Source organism: Schistocerca nitens, chromosome 8, assembly GCF_023898315.1.
Source record: "Schistocerca nitens isolate TAMUIC-IGC-003100 chromosome 8, iqSchNite1.1, whole genome shotgun sequence".
NCBI lineage: Eukaryota > Metazoa > Arthropoda > Insecta > Orthoptera > Acrididae > Schistocerca > Schistocerca nitens.
In genome coordinates this window covers 352,811,154-352,835,416 of record NC_064621.1, presented here as the reverse complement: position 1 = coordinate 352,835,416, position 24,263 = coordinate 352,811,154, and the positions used below count along the sequence as shown (strand labels likewise).

Here is a 24,263-nt window from a genome sequence, read left to right as displayed (position 1 = left end):
AGTTTTCCACATTACGCTAGGTGAATACCGGGCTGGTCCCCATGTTCCGCCTCAGTTACACGGCTCGCAGACATTTACACACTTTCGCACTATTCCATGGATTACACTCGACGCAGACATTTGGGGTACACTAATTCCATCCCAGGGGGTATGGGGTGGCGGCAGGAAGGGCATCCGGCCACCCCTTAACATTAACATGCCAAATACGATTAACGATGGCTCACCCTGCGTAACTGTAAGGCAAGGCTCAAGCGATAGATAGGTCTGTATGAGCCACAAAACGAGCCGCGTTGATATTTACCGAAATAACTGATTCCTCTTATCGGTTCATTCAGGTTTTGGTGCTGCGTGAAAGGGTAACGGCTTCACAAGAGTCACAATGGCTGGCTAAATTTTTTTTTATTTTTTTCCATATGTTGTAGTGAGAAACTTGTTTATGTCGCTTCCAAGGCTGCCTCAGATGTTGCCGCCGCCGAACGCAGTCAGTGGGGCCTACGCTCTCTCAGAGGTGCCCCCTAGTGCAACAACACAATGTTGATGAAGAAGTGCTTGCTTTAAAAAAATATTTTTAACTGTAGATCATGCTATATTAAGTAAGAAGAAGTGGAGCCTGGGCCTGTCAGGTTGGAGAATAGACACACTAAAATTGCTTTTTGAAGGATTTTGTTTTTTCTATTTTTCTGTAAGATCAGTCGGTATACATGCTGTGAAATTGGCATGCTGAAAGTCCCCTTGACAAGGGATTGATTGTATCCTTGTGATAATCTCTTTTATGAAATTGCACTTTGATTTAAGGTGAAGTTTAAATTCAGTTGAGGTATAATTTCACCAGCCGTGCCAATTATTTTCACGGTACAAGATTGATTTTTGTTTGACATTCAGGCATTCATATATAAATATTCTATCTTTCTTAAGAATTTAGGGTTTTAATTATTGTGTGTTATATTTCACGGGCTAATCTCATGTGGCTCCTAACTATAAATTCATTGTTTGTCAGTTTTAGTTTTTCATTTTATTGTTACGTTTTATTTAAATAAGGTTTACCGGCTAGGAACTGATTATTGCAGACTGAAAAAAAGGGTATAGTTACACTGATCAGCCAGAAGATCATGACCACCTACCTAATCTACCTAATAGCCCGTATGTCCACCTGTGGCACGAATAACAGAGGCAGCGCGTCGCGCCATCAAATCAACGAGTCCTCCTTCGTAGGCCACGTGAGTGAATTGGCACCACATCTGTGCACACACAAATCACCTAATTCCCGTAAATTCCGGAGAGAACGTCGATGTGCTCTGACGCCACGTTCATTCACATCCTAGATGTGTTCGATCGGATTCAATTGGGGGGGGGGGGGGGGGGGGGCAGCACATCAATTGGAACTCGGCGCTGTGTTTCTTGTAACATCGCACATTATCTTGTTGAAAAAAGCCACTGCCGTCGGGAAACGTGGTTTGTAACTAGTGCACTGGACTCGTTGCCCGTCATGGTGCCTTGCACGAGCTCCACTGGACCCACGGATGCCCACGTGAATGTTCCGCAGAGCAAGGAGCCGCTGTCGGCTTGTCTCCGTCCCGCAGTGTAGGTGTCGATGACCTGTTTCCCTGGAAGACGACGGATCAGCATGATGCACAAGATAAGGAGATTCATCAGACCATGCAACGCTTTGCCGCTACGCCAGTGTCCAAAGCCGATAGTCAGGTGCTAGTTTCAGTCGTAGTTGCCGATATCGGGTGTTAACTTGGCAGACATATGGGTCGTCGGCCCAAAGGCAGATCGTTAAGAGTGGTCAGGGTTCTGTATGTTCAGACGCACTTGCACTTTGCCCAGCTTTAAAGTCTGACGTTAGTTCAGTCACAGTTCACATCCCGTCATATTTTACCAGCCTGCCCATTATACGACGTGCGACGTCTATAGAGAGGGGTGGCCATCCATCACCATGATGTCTGAACGTGGTTTCACCTTGGTTTCACCACGTGTTGAAGCCACTCGCCATAGCACTCCTCCAACATCCGAAAAGTCACAAAGTTTCCGAAATGCTCGTGCCGAGCGTCCAGGCCATCATAACCTGCCCTCGGTCAAATTCATATAAACGTTCAGAAAATAGCAGACCTCTTTTTCTCATTACTTCTGACATGTTTTCTTGGTTTTGATAAATTTCATCATTACTACGTAAGTCTCAATTTTTCATAGTTTTTCGTGAGCCTAATACTTTCGAAATTATTTGGTTTACTATTTTTCCTAATTTATAGCGTAATGCTAGACACTTGCTTTTCAGATTCTGGCTTCACTATAGCCTACGCTTTGCGATATCTGTAACTAGGGATGGTTGCCCAACCCCATGACGTCTGAACGTAGTTTCGCGGCGTGTTGAAGAAACTCACCACAGCACTCCTCAAAGACCAGAGAAGTAGTGCAGTTTCCGAAATGCTGATGCCAAGCCTCCGGGTCAGCACTCAGGTAAATCGAGCACCTTTTTCATTCTACGCAGGGGCAGCATGCTCACTGATACTATATCCACCGCGTGAGTGTCTGACTACCAGACTTTCCAGGTGACGCTTCTGTCGCCTGGACAGGTTTAGGTTTATATCGATAGTAGGTCGGTGGTCATTATGTTCTGGCTGATCATTGTACATTGTATCCTTAAATGGGTCTGGTCTTCCTGCTTCCGCAGCCATGTGCGCTCCTATCACCACAGTCGTTACAACAGGCAACTATCCCTTATACCTTCATTTGGCTCTCCCCGGTAGGATGTGTCAGTGCACAGTGCGCGACAGTTGGCATAAAAAGAGGGGACGGCGTCGGAGCTCACCCGTCCACGAGCGGCGAGTCGGTGAGGAGGCGTCGCACGGCGTCGAGGCGGGCGTCCAGCCGCAGCGCCAGCGTCACCAGGCACAGCGGCGCCGACGCCACCCCCAGCCACAGCAGCAGCGGCGGCCACGGCGGCCGGCGTCGCATCGCGCACCGCCTGCAAGCGCCACGTTCTGTACACATCACAACAGCAGCACCGCCACCTACATCTGACATCTAAGTACGACGGTCACTCCAAAAGAAATGCACACTATTTTTGTAAAAATACAGTTTTCATCCTACATGTGTGAAAGTTTTACAGTGTGTAGATACATCCTTCGCGCTTGTTTTCGAACTTACAAGGGGAGGCCGCCAATTGTGAAATTCAGTTTCGATTCATACTGCGCATAATAAAAGCTTATGGCCGGAGGTGTAATGTAGCAAAGCACCAAGATGCACTTCTCAGCCGTTGTCGAGAAAATCGACAGTTAAAAGAAACCGTTGCGGTGAAATTCTACGATTTACAATTTCGTACAGCGTCGTGGCGCAGCGGTAAACGCTCGGATTTTTAATCCGAAGGTCGCCGGATCGAATCTCGCGCCATGCAACTTTTTTTTAGTTTTTTTCTTGTAATTCAAAAGTATATATATATATAATATAAATATATATATATATATATATATATATATATATATATATATATATATATATATAATTCCCGGCAATCAGTTTGCAACAATTATGCATATAATAAGTTGTTAAAAGTCGATTGTCGTGGAAAAACTGGCGACTTCGAACATGATAATGTTTTCCGCAAACAAAGTTGTATTTCACAAATGTTATTAATTGTCTTCATAATGTTTACACGTGTACTTAACGGAAGACGTAGAAACGATATTCCGAAACGAATACGTATAGTGTAAGTCAAACGTTCGAATTAGAGTAGAGGCCCCACTATATATACACTCCTGGAAATGGAAAAAAGAACACATTGACACCGGTGTGTCAGACCCACCATACTTGCTCCGGACACTGCGAGAGGGCTGTACAAGCAATGATCACACGCACGGCACAGCGGACACACCAGGACCCGCGGTGTTGGCCGTCGAATGGCGCTAGCTGCGCAGCATTTGTGCACCGCCGCCGTCAGTGTCAGCCAGTTTGCCGTGGCATACGGAGCTCCATCGCAGTCTTTAACACTGGTAGCATGCCGCGACAGCGTGGACGTGAACCGTATGTGCAGTTGACGGACTTTGAGCGAGGGCGTATAGTGGGCATGCGGGAGGCCGGGTGGACGTACCGCCGAATTGCTCAACACGTGGGGCGTGAGGTCTCCACAGTACATCGATGTTGTCGCCAGTGGTCGGCGGAAGGTGCACGTGCCCGTCGACCTGGGACCGGACCGCAGCGACGCACGGATGCACGCCAAGACCGTAGGGTCCTACGCAGTGCCGTAGGGGACCGCACCGCCACTTCCCAGCAAATTAGGGACACTGTTGCTCCTGGTGTATCGGCGAGGACCATTCGCAACCGTCTCCATGAAGCTGGGCTACGGTCCCGCACACCGTTAGGCCGTCTTCCGCTCACGCCCCAACATCGTGCAGCCCGCCTCCAGTGGTGTCGCGACAGGCGTGAATGGAGGGACGAATGGAGACGTGTCGTCTTCAGCGATGAGAGTCGCTTCTGCCTTGGTGCCAGTGATGGTCGCATGCGTGTTTGGCGCCGTGCAGGTGAGCGCCACAATCAGGACTGCATACGACCGAGGCACACAGGGCCAACACCCGGCATCATGGTGTGGGGAGCGATCTCCTACACTGGCCGTACACCACTGGTGATCGTCGAGGGGACACTGAATAGTGCACGGTACATCCAAACCGTCTTCGAACCCATCGTTCTACCATTCCTAGACCGGCAAGGGAACTTGCTGTTCCAACAGGACAATGCACGTCCGCATGTATCCCGTGCCACCCAACGTGCTCTAGAAGGTGTAAGTCAACTACCCTGGCCAGCAAGATCTCCGGATCTGTCCCCCATTGAGCATGTTTGGGACTGGATGAAGCGTCGTCTCACGCGGTCTGCACGTCCAGCACGAACGCTGGTCCAACTGAGGCGCCAGGTGGAAATGGCATGGCAAGCCGTTCCACAGGACTACATCCAGCATCTCTACGATCGTCTCCATGGGAGAATAGCAGCCTGCATTGCTGCGAAAGGTGGATATACACTGTACTAGTGCCGACATTGTGCATGCTCTGTTGCCTGTGTCTATGTGCCTGTGGTTCTGTCAGTGTGATCATGTGATGTATCTGACCCCAGGAATGTGTCAATAAAGTTTCCCCTTCCTGGGACAATGAATTCACGGTGTTCTTATTTCAATTTCCAGGAGTATATATATATATATATATATATATATATATATATATATATATATATATATATATATATATATATATATTTGAATTACAAAAAACAAATACTAAAAAAAAAGTTGCATGGCGCGAGATTCGATCCGGCGACCTTCGCATTACGAACCCGAGCGCTTATCCCTGCGCCACGACGCTGTCGGAAATCACAAATCGTAGAGAGTATTCCACCATAACGGTTTCTTTTAACTGTCGATTTCCTCGACAACGGTTGAGAAGTGCATCTTGGTGCTTTGCCACATTACACCTCTGGCCATGAGCTTTTATTATGCGCAGTATGAATCGATTCTGAATTTCACAATTGGCGGCCTCCCCTTGTTAGTTCAACCTGTTGCCGTGGGTGGTGCGTCACGGCATGTCTTCAAGATGGCTGCTACACTTGATGTTCGTCAGAAGCAATGTGCTGTCATAGAATTCCTGTGCTGTGACATCGAGACAGTGGGAAACATCCACAAGTGGTTGAAAAAGGTGTATGGAGATGCTGCTGTCGATCGCAGTACAGTTAGACGGTGGGCAAGCAGGTTACGTGATGAAAGCGGGCACGGCATCATTGAGGATTGTCCTAGCAGCGGCAGGCCTCGTACTGCACATACTCCAATGTGCAGAGAATTAACGAATTGGTGACTGCTGACAGACGCATCACAGTGAACGAATTGTCACGCTACGTTGGGATAGGGGAAGGAGGTGTTTGCAGAATACTAAAAGTGTTGGCGTTAAAAAAGGTTTGTGCCAGGTGGGTTCCCAGGATGTTGACAGTGGCTCACAAAGAAACAAGAAAAACGGTATGCAGTGAACTTTTGGAACAGTGCGAGAATGGTGGAGATGAATTTCTTGGAAGAATTGTGACAGGTGATGAAACATGGCTCCATCATTTTTCACCAGAGACGAAAAGGCAATCAATGGAATGGCATCATGCAAATTCACCTAAAAAGAAAAAAAAATTCAAAACCACACCTTATGCTGGAAAAGTTTTGGCTACGGTGTTTTTCGATTCCGAAGGACTCTTGCTTGTGGACATCATGCCAATTGGAACCACCATAAATTCTGATGCATATGTGACAACACTGAAGAAACTTCAAGCTCGACTGAGTCGTGTTCGAACACATCGGCAAAAGCAGGATGTTCTGCTGTTGCACAATGCACGGCCACATGTCAGTCAAAACACCATGGAAGCGATCACAAAACTTGGTTGGACAACACTGAAACACACGCCTTACAGTCCTGACCTGGCTCCATGTGACTATCATCTCTTTGGGAAACTGAAAGACTATTCGTGGATCAAAGTTTGAAGATGACTCCCTTTTGCACGCTGCCAAACAGTGGCTCCAACAGGTAGATTCAGAATTTTACCGTGCAGGTATATTGGCGCTGGTTCCAAGATGGCGTACGGCAGTTGAGAGGGATGGAAATTATGTGGAGAAATGAAAATATTGTTCCTAAAGGATGTATCTACACGCTGTAAAACTTTCAAACATGTAGAATAAAAGATGGATTGAAAAAAATAGTTTGCACTTCTTTTGGAGTGACCCTCGTAAATTCTCTGCTAGACACTGTACTGAAGGTAACACAGATACTGGAAAAAGTAAATACCTTTTGCAACAACAACGGATTTCAAACAGCAGTAAAAAAGCGCTATCTACCTACTGATAAAGAGAGCATTATAAATAAACCCATCAATCAGACTTTGCAATACCAGCAAACAACGAAAATGTACGACACGATACCTCGGAGTATATGTTGACGGAAAACTTTCATTCATTATTTGTGGTGTGGATCCAAAAACGTCCTGCAGCGGCCATTCCAAGAGACAGTAAATACTAACTACCGCTTTCCAACAGTTTTATCAGTTAATTTAATGCGTCATAAATAATGTATAGCTCTTTATCAAAATAACACCTCAACTCATTTGTGGGAACTGTAACAGATACGGATCGCACAGCAACGCAGTAACACGCTGCGGCAATCACATAGTCTGCAGCTTGTTAGCAACACAAGGCATGTTGTTAGAGGAACTTTCACTTGTCAGCGCCTTCTACCGTGGGAACGATGCATTTCCGGTCACATGTTCACAGGACCTTTTTTCCTCCATTTCTAGTTGGGAATACGTTCCTGCAGGTTGTCGGCTTTAGTAATGTTCACCCAGTGTAAATTATTTCCACTGACAGTGCACATGTAGGATAATAACTACGACGTAAACAGTTTACGCACACATTTTAATGTAACAGACATATTACTTACTTATTTTGACTGGTTTATTATTAGAGGGATCATATTGCCATTTTTGAATATTTCATTATTTAGGCAATTCTGATGATGTGGTTGATAATGGAAGCAAAATTTAAGAAAAATAAAGCCACATTCATGAGATTTGTTGACCCGGAAAAAGCGTTTAAAATGTTAAATGAAGCAAGATGTTCGAAAATCTGATAGATATAGGGGTAAGCTCTAGGGAAAGACGGGTAGTACACATTATGTATAAGAACCAACAGGGAACAGTAAGAGTGGACCACCAAGAACCATGAGCTCGGATTAAAAAGGATGTAAGACAAGGATGTAGTCTTTCACCCCTGATGTACAGTCTATACTTCGAAGAAGCTATGATGAAAATAAAAGAAAGCTTCAAGAGTGCAATTAAAATTCAAGGTGAAAGGATATTAATCATAAGATTAATAATCTTTGCTAAGATTTACCTTACTGTGATCAAACTCAAAGGCATTTTTTTTTCTTTTTCTTTCACAGATCTGAAGATGGTTATTAGTCATTGAAAACGGTTATCGATTGTAGTTTATTGTGATCACCATCCTGTCTCTACCTCTTGTCAAAAAAAAAAATGGTTCAAATGGCTCTGAGCACTATGGGACTCAACATCTGTGGTCATAAGTCCCCTAGAACTTAGAACTACTGAAACCTAACTAACCTAAGGACATCACACACACCCATGCCCGAGGCAGGATTCGAACCTGCGACCGTAGCAGTCCCGCGGTTCCGGACTGCAGCGCCAGAACCGCACGGCCACCGCGGCCGGCTACCTCTTGTCAGCGTTTTGCATATATTCCTACCCCCGACGAGTCTGCGAAGAACCTCCTCATTCCTAATCATATCAGTCCACGTAACTTTTAAGATTCTTCTGTAACACCACATCTCAAATGCTTCGATGCTTATATTCACTTCTTTTCCCATTTTCCCGTAGTCCACGATTCACTGTCATACAGTTCTATTCTCCAAACGTACATTCTCAGAAAGTTCTTCCTCAAGGTCTATGTTTGATACCAACAGACTTCTCTTGGCCAGGACGGCCATTTTTGCCAGTGATATTTTTTATGTCCTCTTTGTTTCTTCCGTCGTGGATTATTTTGCTGCCTAGGTAGCAGAATACCTTAAATTAATCTAATTCGTAATTATCAACCACAAAGATTAGTTTCTCGCTGTTCTCATTTCTTTCGTTTTTCTTCGATTTACTCTCAGTCCATATTTTTTACTCATTAGACTGTTCATTCCATTCAGCAGATCCTGTAATCCTTCAGTTTCACTCTGGATAGCAATGTCATCATCTTGTAAGATATCAGGCAATAACTTCCATGATATTAGAGGTAGCTGGAGAAGGTAAAAATTGTAGAGGGAGACACAGATTGGAAAAATCCTACCTATATTTGAGGATGTTTTGATAATCACATCTGTTAATTTTTATAATGAAATGTAAAAAGAGCCGCACAAACCCAGTTCCACTCTAAAAGCGTGAGTCAGGCCACTAAACTTTAACCCGTTTATCCGACAAGCGGATCATCGGTGGTTATGTCTTATAGCAGACAATATAGAGGAGATGATCCAGGCCACACCCTCTTGACCAAACAATCTTCTTTCCTTTCACACTAATACACTCTAAGATAGAAAAAAAGGACGCCACGCGAAGGAATTATCAGAATGGGACGGATATCGTTGGATATGATGTACACGTACAGACAAACATCTGATTGGATATTTTATTCAAGAGAAAGAGCTTCACAAATTTGAAATCAATAAGTCGTTGATACACCTCTGGCCCTTATCCAAGCAGTTATTCGGCTTGGCTTTGATTGACAGAGTTGTTGGATGTCCCCCTCAAAGATTTCGTGCCAAATTCTGGTCGTCGTTTTTGAAGTATCGCCGAACCCTAGGGCGAAGTTGCAGAGCGCCACAGTTTTGTGCCATGACAGAGGTCGGTTGTAGGCACCTTTGAGCCAATTTTCACACTTCTGACCAGAAACTGACTAAAAACGACGGTGTTTCAGAAAAATGACCCTCTAATTTCTTTGCGCAGTGTAGATATGCCGCACAGAAATTTCTATGTCTATATTAACAGTAATAAATATTACAGTAGGTGGTAGGCGCCATTGCAATGTTGTATATTCATGATCAGTTCAATTATTAACAGTACTTTTCGTAAATATGAAACTAAGAAAACAGGTAATTACGAAAAAATAGCTAAAAATTCAACTGCGCTATCGTCGATAGAAAGCATTTCCCAATTTCATCAGCTGGTTTTGAAAACTCCCGCACATGGAATAAAATCTGTTAACTACGATCCCTCTGCACGTGTAACGAAATAAAAATTTCTTTTGGAGCCATGCGGCAATCAATTCAGCGCACAATTATACATTATCCTGATCGCTACTTATATTTTATTTCCCTCAGGCAAGACGCGTTTCATGTCTAAGAACAATAAAAGTTGCGGCCAAGACCTCCACATTTATCGTTGAGTGCTGCACTTGAAATGTTCCACTATCTTCATCGACTTCACATGATTTATTTATACGTAGCTACTGTAACTTGACTGCGCTGTTAACCGATCTGATAGGGTGACAGGAGAGCTCAGTTCAATTCTCTTTTAAGACTTTGCAAAGCCAGAAGAACTTTCACGGGCGCACAGGTGTACAAAACGCAGAGTCATAAGCAGCTGCAACACGTAAGAGGCCATACAGTACTTCCTTTACGTTTATAGTAATCTATTGTGTGTTTCATTATTTGTAACATGATGAGTAAAGCGATGTTCTTTGAACCGGTAAAAAAATGATACAATTATTGAGTCAACAATCAAATAGTGTAAAATGAAGACGCCGTCAAATTCAGATGCACGAAAAAACTAGTCACAATTGATAGCAAGTAGATGCATCCTTAGCCTTTTCTCACTTTTTATTCTCACCTTCCAATCCCTCGTTAATCAGGTGTGCCATTTTCCTACCTATTTATTTTGTTCACAACTGACGCCATCCGGTCATCACTCGAACAAGGATCGCCATTCATACCACATCTCCCATGCTCAAATTCTCTTTTGCACTCATACGGTGGATGCAGATACAAGGAACGCTAGTATCTCAGTCACGTGACACGCCGAAATATTCCATTCGCCCCCATTTAAAAAGAATCCTTCCTCAGGCCGCACCCCCGCCCACACTCCTCTCACTCCTTCCCTGTGTCTCTGTCGCAGAATTTATTTGTAATTCTGTTCCTCATTATGACTTTACGCATTTATGTCACACAAAGATTATTTGTAAATTTTTAGACATCACCTGAAGATGTTCACTTAGCACTAAACTCGTTGAGGCATGATAAACTTTGGTGGTTTCTATTAACATCACATTATTCCAACGTGGTGGCACAAACTGATCAAAACTATTTCCTGGCAAATAGCACACGCAGTGATTTGACGCCGTTTCTAAATGACGAATTGGGTCGTCTTAGTAGACAGATAACACACACATCAAAATATGTTTTGCATCACCCCAGTTCCCAGAACTCCTGAAGATAGACGTTGATTGTGGATATTGTATCACAGACAATGACCCTTTGAGTGTTCAGAGATGTCACTAAACAACCATGCATGAACAGCACCTATTAGACGGAGAGGGTCCGACAGCCGATAAGTTCCAGTCATTCCACCAGGAAGGAGGTACACGGCTCGTGTTATCTGTAGTTCAATCGTGATTAGATGGTCAATACGGCGGTTCGATAGCGTCCACATTGTTACTTTGTGACAGGAAGAGTTCTAAACAAGGCAAGTGTCCAGGCGTCTCGGAGTGAACCAAAGCGATGTTTTTCGGACATGGAGGAGATACACAGAGACAGGAACTGTCGATGATATGCCTCGTTCAGACAGCCCAAGGGCTACTACTACAGTGGATGACCACTGCCTATGGAATATGGCTCGGAGCAACCCTGACGGCAACGCCACCCTGTTGAATAATGCTTTTCGTGCAGCCACAGAACATCGCGTTATGACTCAAACTGTGCACATTAGGCTGCATGATGCGCAACTTCCCTCCCGACGCCCATGGCAAGGTCCATCGTTGCAACCACGACACCATGCAGCGCGGTGCAGATGGGCCCAACAACACGCCGGGTTTTACCGTTCAGGATTGGCATCAAGTTCTCTTCACTGATGAGTGTTGCATATGCCTTCAACCAGACCATCGTCGGAGACTTATTTGGAGGCAACACGGTCAGGCTGAACGCCGTAGAAACAATGTCCAGCGAGTGCAGCAAGGTAGAGGTTCTCTGCTGTTTTGGGATGGCATTATGTGGGGCCGTAACGGTTGTACGATACGTGAATGCCATCCTCCGACCGATAGTGCTACCATAGCGGCAACATATTGGCGAGGCACTACAGGATAACTACATCGCATGTTCTCCATACATGCACCCTGGGACCGATTGAAAAGGGCTGTTTATTGACGACGTGAACCACCAACCACTCTGAGGGATCTACGCCGAATCGTCGCTGAGGAGTGGGACAATCTGAACCAACAGTGCCTTGATGAAGTTGTGGATAGTATGCCACGACGAATACAGGCATGCATCAATGCAAGACGACGTGCTACTGGGTATTTGAGATACCGGTGTGTACAGCAATCTGGACCACCGCCTCTGAAGGTCTAGCTGTATGGTGGTACAACATGCAATGTGTGGTTTTCATGACTAATAAACAATGCGGAAATGATGTTTATGTTGATCTCTATTCCAATTTTCTCTACAGGTTTCGAAACTCTCGCAACCGAGGTGATGCAAAACTTTTTTTGATGTGTGTATTAAAAATACAGGAAGACATGCATAAAGATTATCAACTCTTGGCGAAAAGATGCGCCTGAAGCTCAAGATCAGTAATTATTTTGCTTTTCCTGTATTAAACACACAAATTTTTGCTTAACTGTCACTGCTTTTACAATAAACACTTGAACGTGTCCCAACCGTAAGAACGAAATTCACAGGAGGAACGCTACAAATTCCTCTGTCTCAGATATCCTCCATTACCTGTTGGCCGCATTCGAGTCTCAGTCTCTCTCTACAGTTGTTACCCTTTAAAGCTCCCTCAAATACCATGGAAGCTGTTCTCTGATGTCTTAACACGAGTCCTGTCATCATGTCTCTTCTTGTTCTTCTCCTCAATGATTTCCACATGTTCTTCTCCTCGCCGAAATTACGGAGACCCTCATTTCCTTTCTTATAAGTCTACATAGTTTTTCAGAATCCCTCTGTGGCACCCCATTCTCAAATACTTCGATTCTCTTCTTTTCAAGTTCCTTCACAGGTCATTATTCGTAGGAATATAATTCTGTGCTCAAATTTTTTTGTTTCTCAAATCGAGACCGATGTTTGATACTAGCAGACTTCTTTTGGCCAAGAAGGGTCTGTTTCCCAGTGCTATTCTATTTTGTTTGCCCTCGTTGCTTCGTTCGTCACGTATTTTGCTTCCAAAGTAGCGGAATTCCTTCACTTTGTCTATTTCCTGGCCTCAACTTTGATATTAAATTTATAGCTAATCTCATTTCTGCTACTGCTAATGTACTTTCGACGTTCTTCGGTCTACTGTCAATCCAAAATATGTGCTGCTTACACTTCTCATTCCATTAAACAAGCTCTGCAGTACTTTCCAACTTTCACTGGTAGTTGTAATGTCTTCAGAGAACCATATCACTGATATCGGTTCACCATGAGTTATTTCCATCATTGCTTCTTAGATGTATAGATGTCAGAGTAAGGGCGAAGAACTGATCCCTGTCTTATACCACTACCAATCGGAGCACTTCGCTCTTGGTTTCCCATTCTTGTTTCCCCTTCAATTTTTGTTATTATATATCATACGTCTCTCCCTACACCTTATACATATCTTCCTGAGGATTTAGGACATTCTGCACCATTTTACATTGTAGAACGCTTCTTCTAAGTCGACAAACGATAATGTAGAGGGTCGAGTTCGGAGTAAAGGTTTGTAGACTACATCAGGATTTGGTTCACGGTAGTTCTTTAACGAAGACAGAATATTACCTGCATCGTTGTCTACTACTGGGAGCTATTGCACCTTGTCATCAATGTCATGTTAAAGCCTAATTCTTCTTCATTTAGGTCCACCTTTATTGTGCAGCACTTTGTTTCAGAATCAGCATAGAATTTCGAAAGGGCTTGCATGTGACCAAGTATTTTGACTGGCAGTTAATAAGGAAGTATATTGCTGTCCTTTAAAATTGCAACGCGATGAATGCAACATGCGGGAAACACTGGCGTGAAGGATACCGCATGCTTAGAATGCCAAACATGAAGATTTCAGTGCAAATTAGCCCATATTCAATTCATGAATGATTACGCAGTTGTTTCCTCATTCAGGAATGGTAGTGGAATGGTGGTTCTCTGTCAGAAAATCATGCTATTGTTCCTGTAAGTAATGTGTCTATATTCGGCAAAGACAGAATCGTGGTCTATCCAGCCCGCGGTTTATCGTTCAGCTGTGCGGCTGTAAGGTGACAATTATTCATGTAGCGTCACCCTACATTCGTATTATTACACTACTGGCCATTAAAGATGACGTGTTACAGACGCGAAATTTAACCGACAGGAAGAACATGCTGTGATATGCAAATGATTAGCTTTTCACAGCATTCACGCAAGGTTGGCGCTGGTGGCGATACCTACAACGTGCTGATATGAGGAAAGTTTCCAACCGATTTTTCATACACAAACAGCAGTTGACCGGTGTTGCCTGGTGAAACGTTGTTGTGATGCCTCGTGTAAGGAGGAGAAATGTGTACCATCAAGTGTCCGACTTTGATAAAGGTCGGATTGTAGCCTATCGCGAATGCGGTTTATCATATCGCGTCATTGCTGCTCGCGTTGGTCGAGATCCATTGACTGTTACCAGAATATGGAATCGGTGGGTTCAGGAGGGTAATACGGAACGCCGTGCTGGATCCCAACGGCCTCGTATCACTAGCAGTCGAGATGACACGCATCTTATCCGCATGGCTTTAAAGGATCGTGCAGCCGCGTCTCGATCCCTGAGTCAACAGATGGGGACGTTTTCAAGACAACAACCATCTTCATGAACAGCTCGACGGCGTTTGCAGCAGCATGGGCTATCAGCTCGGAAACCATGGCTGCGGCTACCCTTGACTCTGCATCACAGGCAGGAGCGCCTGCGATGGTGTTCTCAACGACGAACCTGGTTGCACAAATGGCAAAACGTCATTTTTTTGGATGAATGCAGGTTCTGTTTACAGCAAAGTGATGGTCGCATCCGTGTTCGGTGACAGCGCGATGAACGCACATTGGAAGCGTGTATTCGTCATCGCCATACAGGCGTATCACCCGGCGTGATGTTATGGGGTGCCATTGGTTACACGTCTCGGTCACCTCTTGTTCGCATTGACCGCACTTTGAACAGTGGACGTTACATTTCAGATGTGTTACGACTCGTGGCTCTACCCTTCATTCGATCCCTGCGGATCCCTACATTTCTGCAGGATAATGCACGACCGCATGTTGCAGGTCCTGTACGGGCCTTTCTGGACACAGAAAATGTTCGACTGCTGCCCTGCCCAGCACATTCTCCAGATCTCTCACCGATTGAAAACGTCTGGTCAATGGTTGCCGAGCAACTGGCTCGTCACAATACGCTATTCACTACTCTTGATGAACTGTGCTATCGTGTTGAAGCTGCATGGGCAGCTGTACCTGTACACGCCATCCAAGCTCTGTTTGACTCAATGCTCAGGCGTATCAAGGCTGTTATTACGGCCAGAGGTGGTTGTTCTGGGTACTGATTTCTCAGGATCTATGCACCCAAATTGCATGAAAATGTAATCACATGTCAGTTCTAGTATAATATATTTGTCCAATGAATACCCGTTTATAATCTTCATTTCTTCTTGGTGTAGCAATTTTAATGGCCAGTAGTGTACTTGCAAAATACATTTGTAATTCCACATGTTGCCTACGACCAAGTTAGGAACTAAAGCTGTTCACTTCGGCTTGTGAGAAGCTGTATTTTTCCGTTTATTAGCCACAGCAGCCTAGAATAGAAACGGTGGAGGGACGAGAGCATTCGACCTTCGCCACAGCCGTAAACGTGTATCGTTAACTTGGTCTTCATGGCCGATGCAGCTACTACCCTAGCGCTTTCCCCGCCTCGGGGCTGGCCATGTTAATACAATGGGAGGCAACAATGCGCCGGCCGTCTAGAAAGCACTGATGCAAAACATAATTCGTACGTTTGGCTTCCTTTTATGGACTAAAATAACTGTTGTAATAAACGATGAAATGTTCATTTAATAATTACCATGCAAAATAACAATAATTGTATTCATTTATACAGTCAAATATAGAGAAGGAAATACGTCTGTGTTTTCGGGAGGTCACGAGTTGCTGCGCTCTGCTACATTGACTTGCTGATATTTTCGTAGGGATGCTTAACAGTTGACAGCACTCGCGCATGATGAAAAGCTAGAACATTCACAAATGCGTACGTTGGGAAAAATATTTCTGTTGCATCTAAGACAAAGTGAAAGTTGATGTACACAATACCAGAGGGTCTAAAAGGGTTAAACAATGCGGCAGTTAGAAGTTTTCCGTTGGAACCGCAAGACAGCGTCTCAACGCCTGCTCTGGAGCGTGGCTAGGAAGATTGTTGGCTTCTGCCTGTACCTCTGCCCATAAAATAAACGAAAAGTCTCACCCTTGCTGGCACTCTGTCGAAATCTTGAAATTTCATTGTGGGTGATGGTAGCAATTTCGGCAAAACTTGGCTAGAGAGTGGATAGCTCGCGTAATTATTACCGTCACTGGTGAATGATTTGGAGCTTTTCCAAAACTTGAGAGAAGTTGGAATTTCTGTTTAGACTCTCTCTGCCTCCTGTCTCCACAAACAACGGTCTTGGAGTACCTTGAGGGCTGCACATGCGAAGATGTGTGCGGTACGTAATTAACTGTCCACACGGTCGGCGCGCACGCAGTCGCGAGTACTGGAAATTATTTGACTACACTCGAGCGGCAATGCTTTCCCGTGGTATAATTCAGAGGACGCAGTGTTTGTTAACTTCGCAGAGTTAGTCGTTTGGGTACCTTGTGACCGCAGTTAGTTGTTTAATTTGCAGGACACATATTGCATCTGTGAGCGGTGTTTATTCTTCCAAGTTCACTTTCCATTATCACTTTATGTTATGCTGTTCACTTGAGCATTAGCAATATTCTTTACACGATCCTAAAATTGGTAGCAAGATCGCAATTACACATAACTGTTTCTTTAACCTCGCATGAATTGCTATTTTGTTCAGGGTCTTCCCACATGAATGCTTGTTAAGAGAAATAAAGGAAAGGAAGTAGCATATCTTATAATTATGCTCTTTCATTTAATAGTTAGACCCTTCCCTTAACTAAAAGGTGGACCTACAACTGTTAAATTCGGATTTACTAAGATGTCATCCATTATGCGACTTGTTTCATTCCCTTTTAAAAGTAAACTTGTATGGTTCCATAACTAGTTTTCCGATCACGGGGACTTTAATTTCACACACTACAGCCACCACCACCCCACCTCACACTGTGATGCTCCTAGTCGCTTTGGTCGGGATCAAACGACTGTCATGTGAACATTGAACATTTTATTAATTAATACTTGAGTCGACAAGTTCAGGAGGGCCATACTCAGCGCCATTATGATCCTTTAACATGAATACCCCCTTGACAGGAAGGAAATTTACTGCATGCAGGGTCGTACATCCGTATCACTTACCTGGAGTCATGAAATGGGCTTGTTTGCGACATCAAAGTACTTTTGGACAGTGTAACGAGGGACAGCATGGTTACCAACGTGACAACATATATTCCAGACAACGGTGTGCCCAGTGCCAACACTGAAGTGGAACCATGTCGTCTTTTCAGACGAGTTTCAAGGAGGACGATCGCTGCAAGACTATTCGCCGTCGTCATATGAGCCCTGCTGGTCACGAACTCTCCCTGGGTACATAGGTCGACCTCGTTTTGTTCGCGCAGCCGGTAATTTGCACGGCAGCCATTGAAGTAGTTACTTATGGAGGCTGAGCACAGCACATATAATTTAATAAGTAATGTCGTTAGCGATGTATGTAATGAATCACTAGCACAAGGAGTTTCCCCAGACAGATTAAAATATGCAGTAGTTAACCTCATCAAAGGACATAGATAATTATCGTACAGTTTCCTTACTTACATCTTTTTCAACAATATTCGAAAAAGTATTGTACTGAAGGGTGGTCTCACATTCAAGCAGAAACCAATTACCTAGCGTATCACAATTTTGGACCCAATTTGTGTGTGTGTGTGTGTGTGTGTGTGTGTGTGTGTGTGTGTGTGTGTGTGTGTGTGAGAGAGAGAGAGAGAGAGAGAGAGAGAGAGAGAGAGAGAGAGAGAGATAGATTTAGTGGGGAAGAAAAAAAATCACAAAGGAAGTACCATAAGGTTTAATTCTTGGTCCACTCCTATTCCTTAATCAGTCCTGTCAGATGAGTATGACCACCGCCTATGCTCTACGTCAACGTGCACTAACCACTCACAGACGGCAGGTGGCAGCACTAGAAGTAGACGGTATACAGGGTGGTCCATTGATACTGACCGGGCCCAATATCTTACGAAATAAGCATCAAACGTAACAACTACAAAGAACGAAACTCGTCTAGCTTGAAGAGGGAAACCAGATGGCGCTAGGGTTGACGCGCTAGATGGCGCTGCCATAGGTCAAACGTATATAAACTACGTTTTTTAAACAGGAATCCCCATTTTTATTACATATTCGTGTAGTACGTAAAGAAATATGAATGTTTCAGTTTGACCACTTTTTTCGCTTTGTGATAGATGGTGCAGTAATAGTCACAAACGTATAAGTACGTGGTATCAAGTAACATTCCGCCAGTGCGGACGGTATTTGCTTCGTGATACATTACCCGTGTTAAAATGGCCCGTTTAGCAATTGCGGAAAAGGTCGATATCGTGTTGATGTATGGCTGTTGTGATCAAAATGCCCAACGTGTGCTATGTCTGCTGCTCGCTATCCTGGACGACATAATCCAAGTGCCCGTACCGTTCGCCGGATAGTTACGTTATTTAAGGAAACAGGAAGTGTTCAGTCAGCCACATGGAAATCGTCAACCACGATCTGCAACAAATGATGCCCAAGTAGGTGTTTTAGCTGCTGTCGCGGCTAATCCGCACTCCAGTAGCAGACAACTTGCGTGAGAATCTGGAATCTCAATTACGTCGGGGTTGAGAATGTTACATCAACATCGATTGCACCCGTACCATATTTCTATGCACCAGGAATTGCATGGTGACGACTTTGAACGTCGTGTACAGTTCTGCCACTGGGCACAAGAGAAATTACGGGACGATGACATTTTTGGCACGCGTTCTATTTAGCGACGAAGCGTCATTCACCAACGTAAACTGGCATAATATGCACTATTGGGCATCGAAAAATCCACGATGGCTGCGACAAGTGGAACATCAGCGACCTTGGCGCGTTAATGTATGGTGCGGCATTATGGAAGGAAGGATAATTGGCCTCCATTTTATCGATGGCAATCTAAATGATGCAATGTATGCTGATTTCCTACGTAATGTTCTACCGATGTTGCTACAAGATGTTTCACTGCGTGACAGAACGGCGATGTACTTCCAACATGATGGATGTCCGGCACATAGCTCGCGTGCGGTTGAAGCGGTATAGAATAGCATATTTCATGACAGGTGGATTGGTCGTCGAAGCACCATAGCATGGCCTGCGCGTTAACCGGATCTGACGCCCCGGATTTCTTCCTGTGGGGAAAGTTGAAGGATATTTGCTATCGTGATCCACCGATAATGCCTAACAGCATGCGTCACCGCATTGTCAATGTATGTGCGAACATTACGGAAGGCGAACTACTCGCTGTTGAGAGGAATGTCATTAAACGTATTTCCAAATGCATTGAGGCTGACGGACGTCATTTTGAGTATTTATTGCATTAATGTGGTATTTACAGGTAATCACGCTGTAACAGCATGCGTTCTCAGAAACGATAAGATCACAGAGGTACATGTATCACATTGGAACAACCGAAGTAAAATGTTCAAACGTACCTGCGTTCTCTATTTTAATTTAAAAAACCTACCTGTTACCACTAAAATTGTGAGTCATATGTCTGTGACTATTACAGCGCACTATCACTAAGCTAAAATAGTGTTCCAACTAAAACATTCATATTTCTTTACGTACTACATGAATATGTAATAAGAAATGGGGGTTCCTATTTAAAAAACGCAGTTGATATCCGTTTGACCTATGGCAGCACCATCTAGCGGGCCAACCATAGCGCCATCTGGTTTCCCCCTTCAAGCTAGACAAGTTTCGTTCTTTGTAGTTTTTTCGTTTGACGCTTATTTCGTGAGATATTGGGCCCGGTCACGATCAATGGACCACCCTGTATAAAGCGTGTCGGGGGATGGCGTAAACAGTGCAGTCGTTGCAGTAATGGTGAAACGAGTGATTTATCTGAAGTCGAAAAGGGAATAATCATTGGCTTCCGGGCAAAGGTGTAACCATTTCAAAAAGGGATAACTTTGTTTGCATGCTGCCATCGCTAAAGTATATCAGGCCGGGCAAAATGGCCTTATCCAAAACTGGCACCAAGGCTACCGTGGTGCACCACAGTACACGGATGACAGGTGTGAACGACAGCTGAACAGGTGTATACTGGCGAGCACACATGCATTTATTGACCAACTGACCGGCCAGATGAACCAAGGGGCTACCAACAGTGTATCCTCAAAGACCGTTCTGCGAACGTTTCTGTGTATGGGCCTCCGTGGCATTCGCCTGTTTCATGCACCAATGGTAACTGCTCTTCACCGGCGACGAAGGCTGGAATTTTCATGCAAATACCACAGCTAGACTTCCACGAGTGTGAACAGGCAGTCTTCTCAGATGAATCACGTTTTATACTTCACCAGACAGATGGCCGTACCCTGCAACAATCATCAGAAGGGTTCAGGCCGGAGGAGAGAGCCTTATGTCTGGGGAATGTTTTCGTGACATTCCCTGAGTGATCTCGTACTTCTGGAAGGCACAATGGATCAACATTTCTATGCATCTATCTTAGGGGTCATGTGTACCCCTACATTACAGTTGGTTTATCTTCAGTACAATGACATCTACCAGCAGGACAGTGCAACGTATCAAACTGCTTGCAGTGTATCTGCGTGGTTTCAAGAGCACCAGAAGAAGTTACTGTACCCACTGGCTACCAAACTAGCCGCATTAAAACCCAATCGAGAATGTCGGATCAGCTCGATCGTGCTATTCACACAGTGGGTCCTCAACCGGGAACCTAGAGCACCTGGCAAGGCGCTGGAGTCAGCATGGTTCCACATTTCTGTCGGTACCTTAGGCAACCTCACTGACTCTTCATGCACGTATCGAAACGGTCCGAGGTGCAAAAGGTGGATATTCAGGCTTCTGACGCGTAGTCGCATGAATGGGGCCAGTGATATGAATGATCTTCCACTTAAATTCAACAGGCACTTTCAGTACTTTTTTCAAACTATACTAGTGTTATAATAAATCTCCTTAGAGAGAAAGCCACAGAAGGGATCGTTATTCATGTTTTTTAAAGAATTATCGAGTGGTTCTCTGAAAGTGGACCCACGCAAAATTTTGAGAAAACACACTATATTCAGTTCTGTACAACAAATCGAGTCATACCAACTACTTGTGTAGAACATGTGCGGGATCAGTGAATAGGATAGAATGGTCCAGATTTCTGGAGGTGTACATATTGATGAAAACTTCAACACCAAGAAGAATATTACTGAGCTTCTCAAACAATTAATTTCAGCTACTTTTGTTCTTCGAATTCTAATCTCGGAAGCAAACGAATCAACCTCCTGAAGTATTTCCACGCAATAGTGTCCTATGGAATATTTTTCTGGGGCAACTCGTCACACAGAGAGAACTGATTGCATAAAAGCGAGCAGTAAGATTTCACTCGCCGTCGTTATGTACGTATCTCTCCGTGGAGCTATGCATTTTCACTGCACTTTCACAATATATATATATTTGCTAATCAAATTCGTCATAAATAATCAATCACGATTTTAACCAACAATGATGTTTATATCTACAGCATTAGAGGGGAAAAGTTACCTTGATTATCCATTATTAAAGCAGCAAAAAGTTTTTGATGATTTGCCCAGCCACATAGTATACACGACAGATGGCAATGCAAGTTTTAATTTAATGTAATATAATTTCTCCTGGTAGCCCGGAACTAAACCTTGTTTTTGAGTTTTGTTGCATAGGCAGATCGAAAAAATATCACTTTCATTAATGTTAACACGTATCATGTATACATATCCTGTAAATTGACTCGTTCGACATCATTTCGATAGAATAATCGTTCACATTACATATGCAACATGTAACTGATCCACAAACTACCTAACTAAAACACAGAAAAACAAGTTGAATTAGAACTACGATATATCTAAAGATGTTCTAAAATGGAACGAAATCGATAATAAGTATAAACACAATTTTAAAAAATGTTTGCCCGCATCTCGTGGTCGTGCGGTAGCGTTCTCGCTTCCCACGCCCGGGTTCCCGGGTTCGATTCCCGGCGGGGTCAGGGATTTTCTCTGCCTCGTGATGGCTGGGTGTTGTGTGCTGTCCTTAGGTTAGTTAGGTTTAAGTAGTTCTAAGTTCTAGGGGACTTATGACCACAGCAGTTGAGTCCCATAGTGCTCAGAGCCATTTGAACCATTTAAAAAATGTTTGAAATTAGTTATTATTGAGAAGGCCTGACATTTATGCCCAGCGGCTGTCGGTTTGCATCATTTTACTACTACCGTTCTCACGCGTGCTATATGGCCGCGAGTGATACACCATTCGTTGTAGATACGTTGGACAGTAAGTACTGAAACAAAAACAACTCTCGGTGTGGTCTTCACTTCCGATCGCGACATTTATTTTCCAGCCTTGTGTCACATCTGCACATTTACCCATCTTACTACGCAATATTATGTGCAATCGACTGGCACATCCACTGCACTTCACTGTAATTACCTATATCAGCGATTGAAACTGACGTAACAATTCGACAGCATCTACAGCACTTCAGCACGACCAGTGTGTTGTTTTAAGGGAGCGTCCAATGTTCTCTCCAGTGAGCTTACATGATATTCTGGAGCGTAGAATTCGCAGAGTTTGTATTCGTATGCGGATGTACCTCTAATCAGCTAGGGCGGAATATTGCCGCAATCGCCGACCACTGTAACCACCATTAGAGGAACATGTATCACAGAACTTTGGAAATCTTAGAGTACTCATAGGTATTTTATGACTTGTAATAGCTAACTTTACTAAAGCCTGTGAGTTCTACTAAGCTGTTAGCAGAAATGTGGTGGAGAATAATGGGACAAACAGAAATGTGCTCGTGATTGTTAAAAATTGCAACATTGATTTAATGGAGATGGGAGGTGGTAGCGTTGGTTGCAATTCCCCCCCCCCCCCCCCCCCCCCGTCACACGTTGGACCTGCCCTCTCCATCGCCATGCCATGTCCAACGTTCTAGACTAGATAGTCTGGTTTTCTCAGTTACAACATTATGACATCATGTCACGGCCAAAGCATTGTTTTATGTATATGATGTTACAGAACGATACCGTCAAACGTCGAGATGTTGTACAGGGTGTCTTGGGGAATAAATTGAGGATAGGAATCCGTGTCTGGAAACGTAATCCAATGATGCTACAGAATGTCAAAGTTATATGCGCGGGCGCCTGCTACCAGGCCACCCCTTCGGCAACAAGCGTGACTGTGTGTTGACATACTGTATGCGGAACGTCTCGAATTGTTGTTTCTTGTCCAGCGAATTATTTCCACGATCACCAATGGAGAAAATGCAGCAAACTGCTGCCTTCCCTGAAGGCGATGCTTTGTTGCCTCGGAGGAGGACGATTTCGGACTCGGGTTTCCATCTGCGGTTTATTTTTCTGCTGTAACGTTGTGAAATCTTCGGAATTTTTAGTTATACAGAAGAAAAACTACGGATGGAAACCTGTGTCCAAAAGCGTCATCCACCAAGACAACAGAGCATCGCATTCATAGGAGACGAGGTCTGTCTACCCATCAGCTAGCTCCATCTTCTCCAATGGCGATCGTGGCAAACAGTTACGATCTTTGAATAACAAACAACATTGAGAGACGTTCCGCCTACGGTCCGTCGGTGTACAAAGTCACGTTTGTTGCCAAATGGGTGGCCTAGCTGCACGCGCCGGTACCTATGACTTCTACGCTGTGTAGGAGGAGATTAGTGTTTAACGTCCCGTCGACCTCAAGGTCATTAGAGACACAGCACAAACTTGTATTATGGAAGGATGGAGAAGGAAATCGGCCGTGCCGTTTCAAAGGACGTGTCCCGGCTTTTGCCCGAAGCGATTTAGGGAAATCACAGAAAATCTAAATGAGGATGGCCGTACGCGGGTTTAACCGTCGTCCTCCCAAATGCGAGTCAAGTGTGCTAACCACTGCGCTACCTCGTTTGGTCGACGATGACGACGCTCTATCCTCAATTTGTACTTAAAGACTCTGCCTGCAGCCCCTCGACTTTTGTCGGTATTGTTTCCTAACACCTTGTATCAGGACGTGGGCACCGCAGCTGCTATCGTGTACACCTCTGACGAGGAGCATACTGATAAATTTTCATACGTGGAGGGCAAGTTACTCAGAAAATTACTCAGAGT

General features: G+C 44.3%; 1 protein-coding gene across 1 annotated transcript in view; it reads right to left on the bottom strand.

Moving 5' to 3' along the window:
- Positions 1 to 24,263, bottom strand: part of LOC126198612 (dipeptidase 1-like) — a 158,632-nt gene that overhangs the window by 116,587 nt on the left and 17,782 nt on the right. The window contains exon 2 of the mRNA XM_049935064.1: positions 2,813 to 2,968. Coding sequence (XP_049791021.1) covers positions 2,813 to 2,958 — 146 coding nt within the window. The 5' untranslated portion in view covers positions 2,959 to 2,968. The remainder of the gene's footprint in view (positions 1 to 2,812; positions 2,969 to 24,263) is intronic.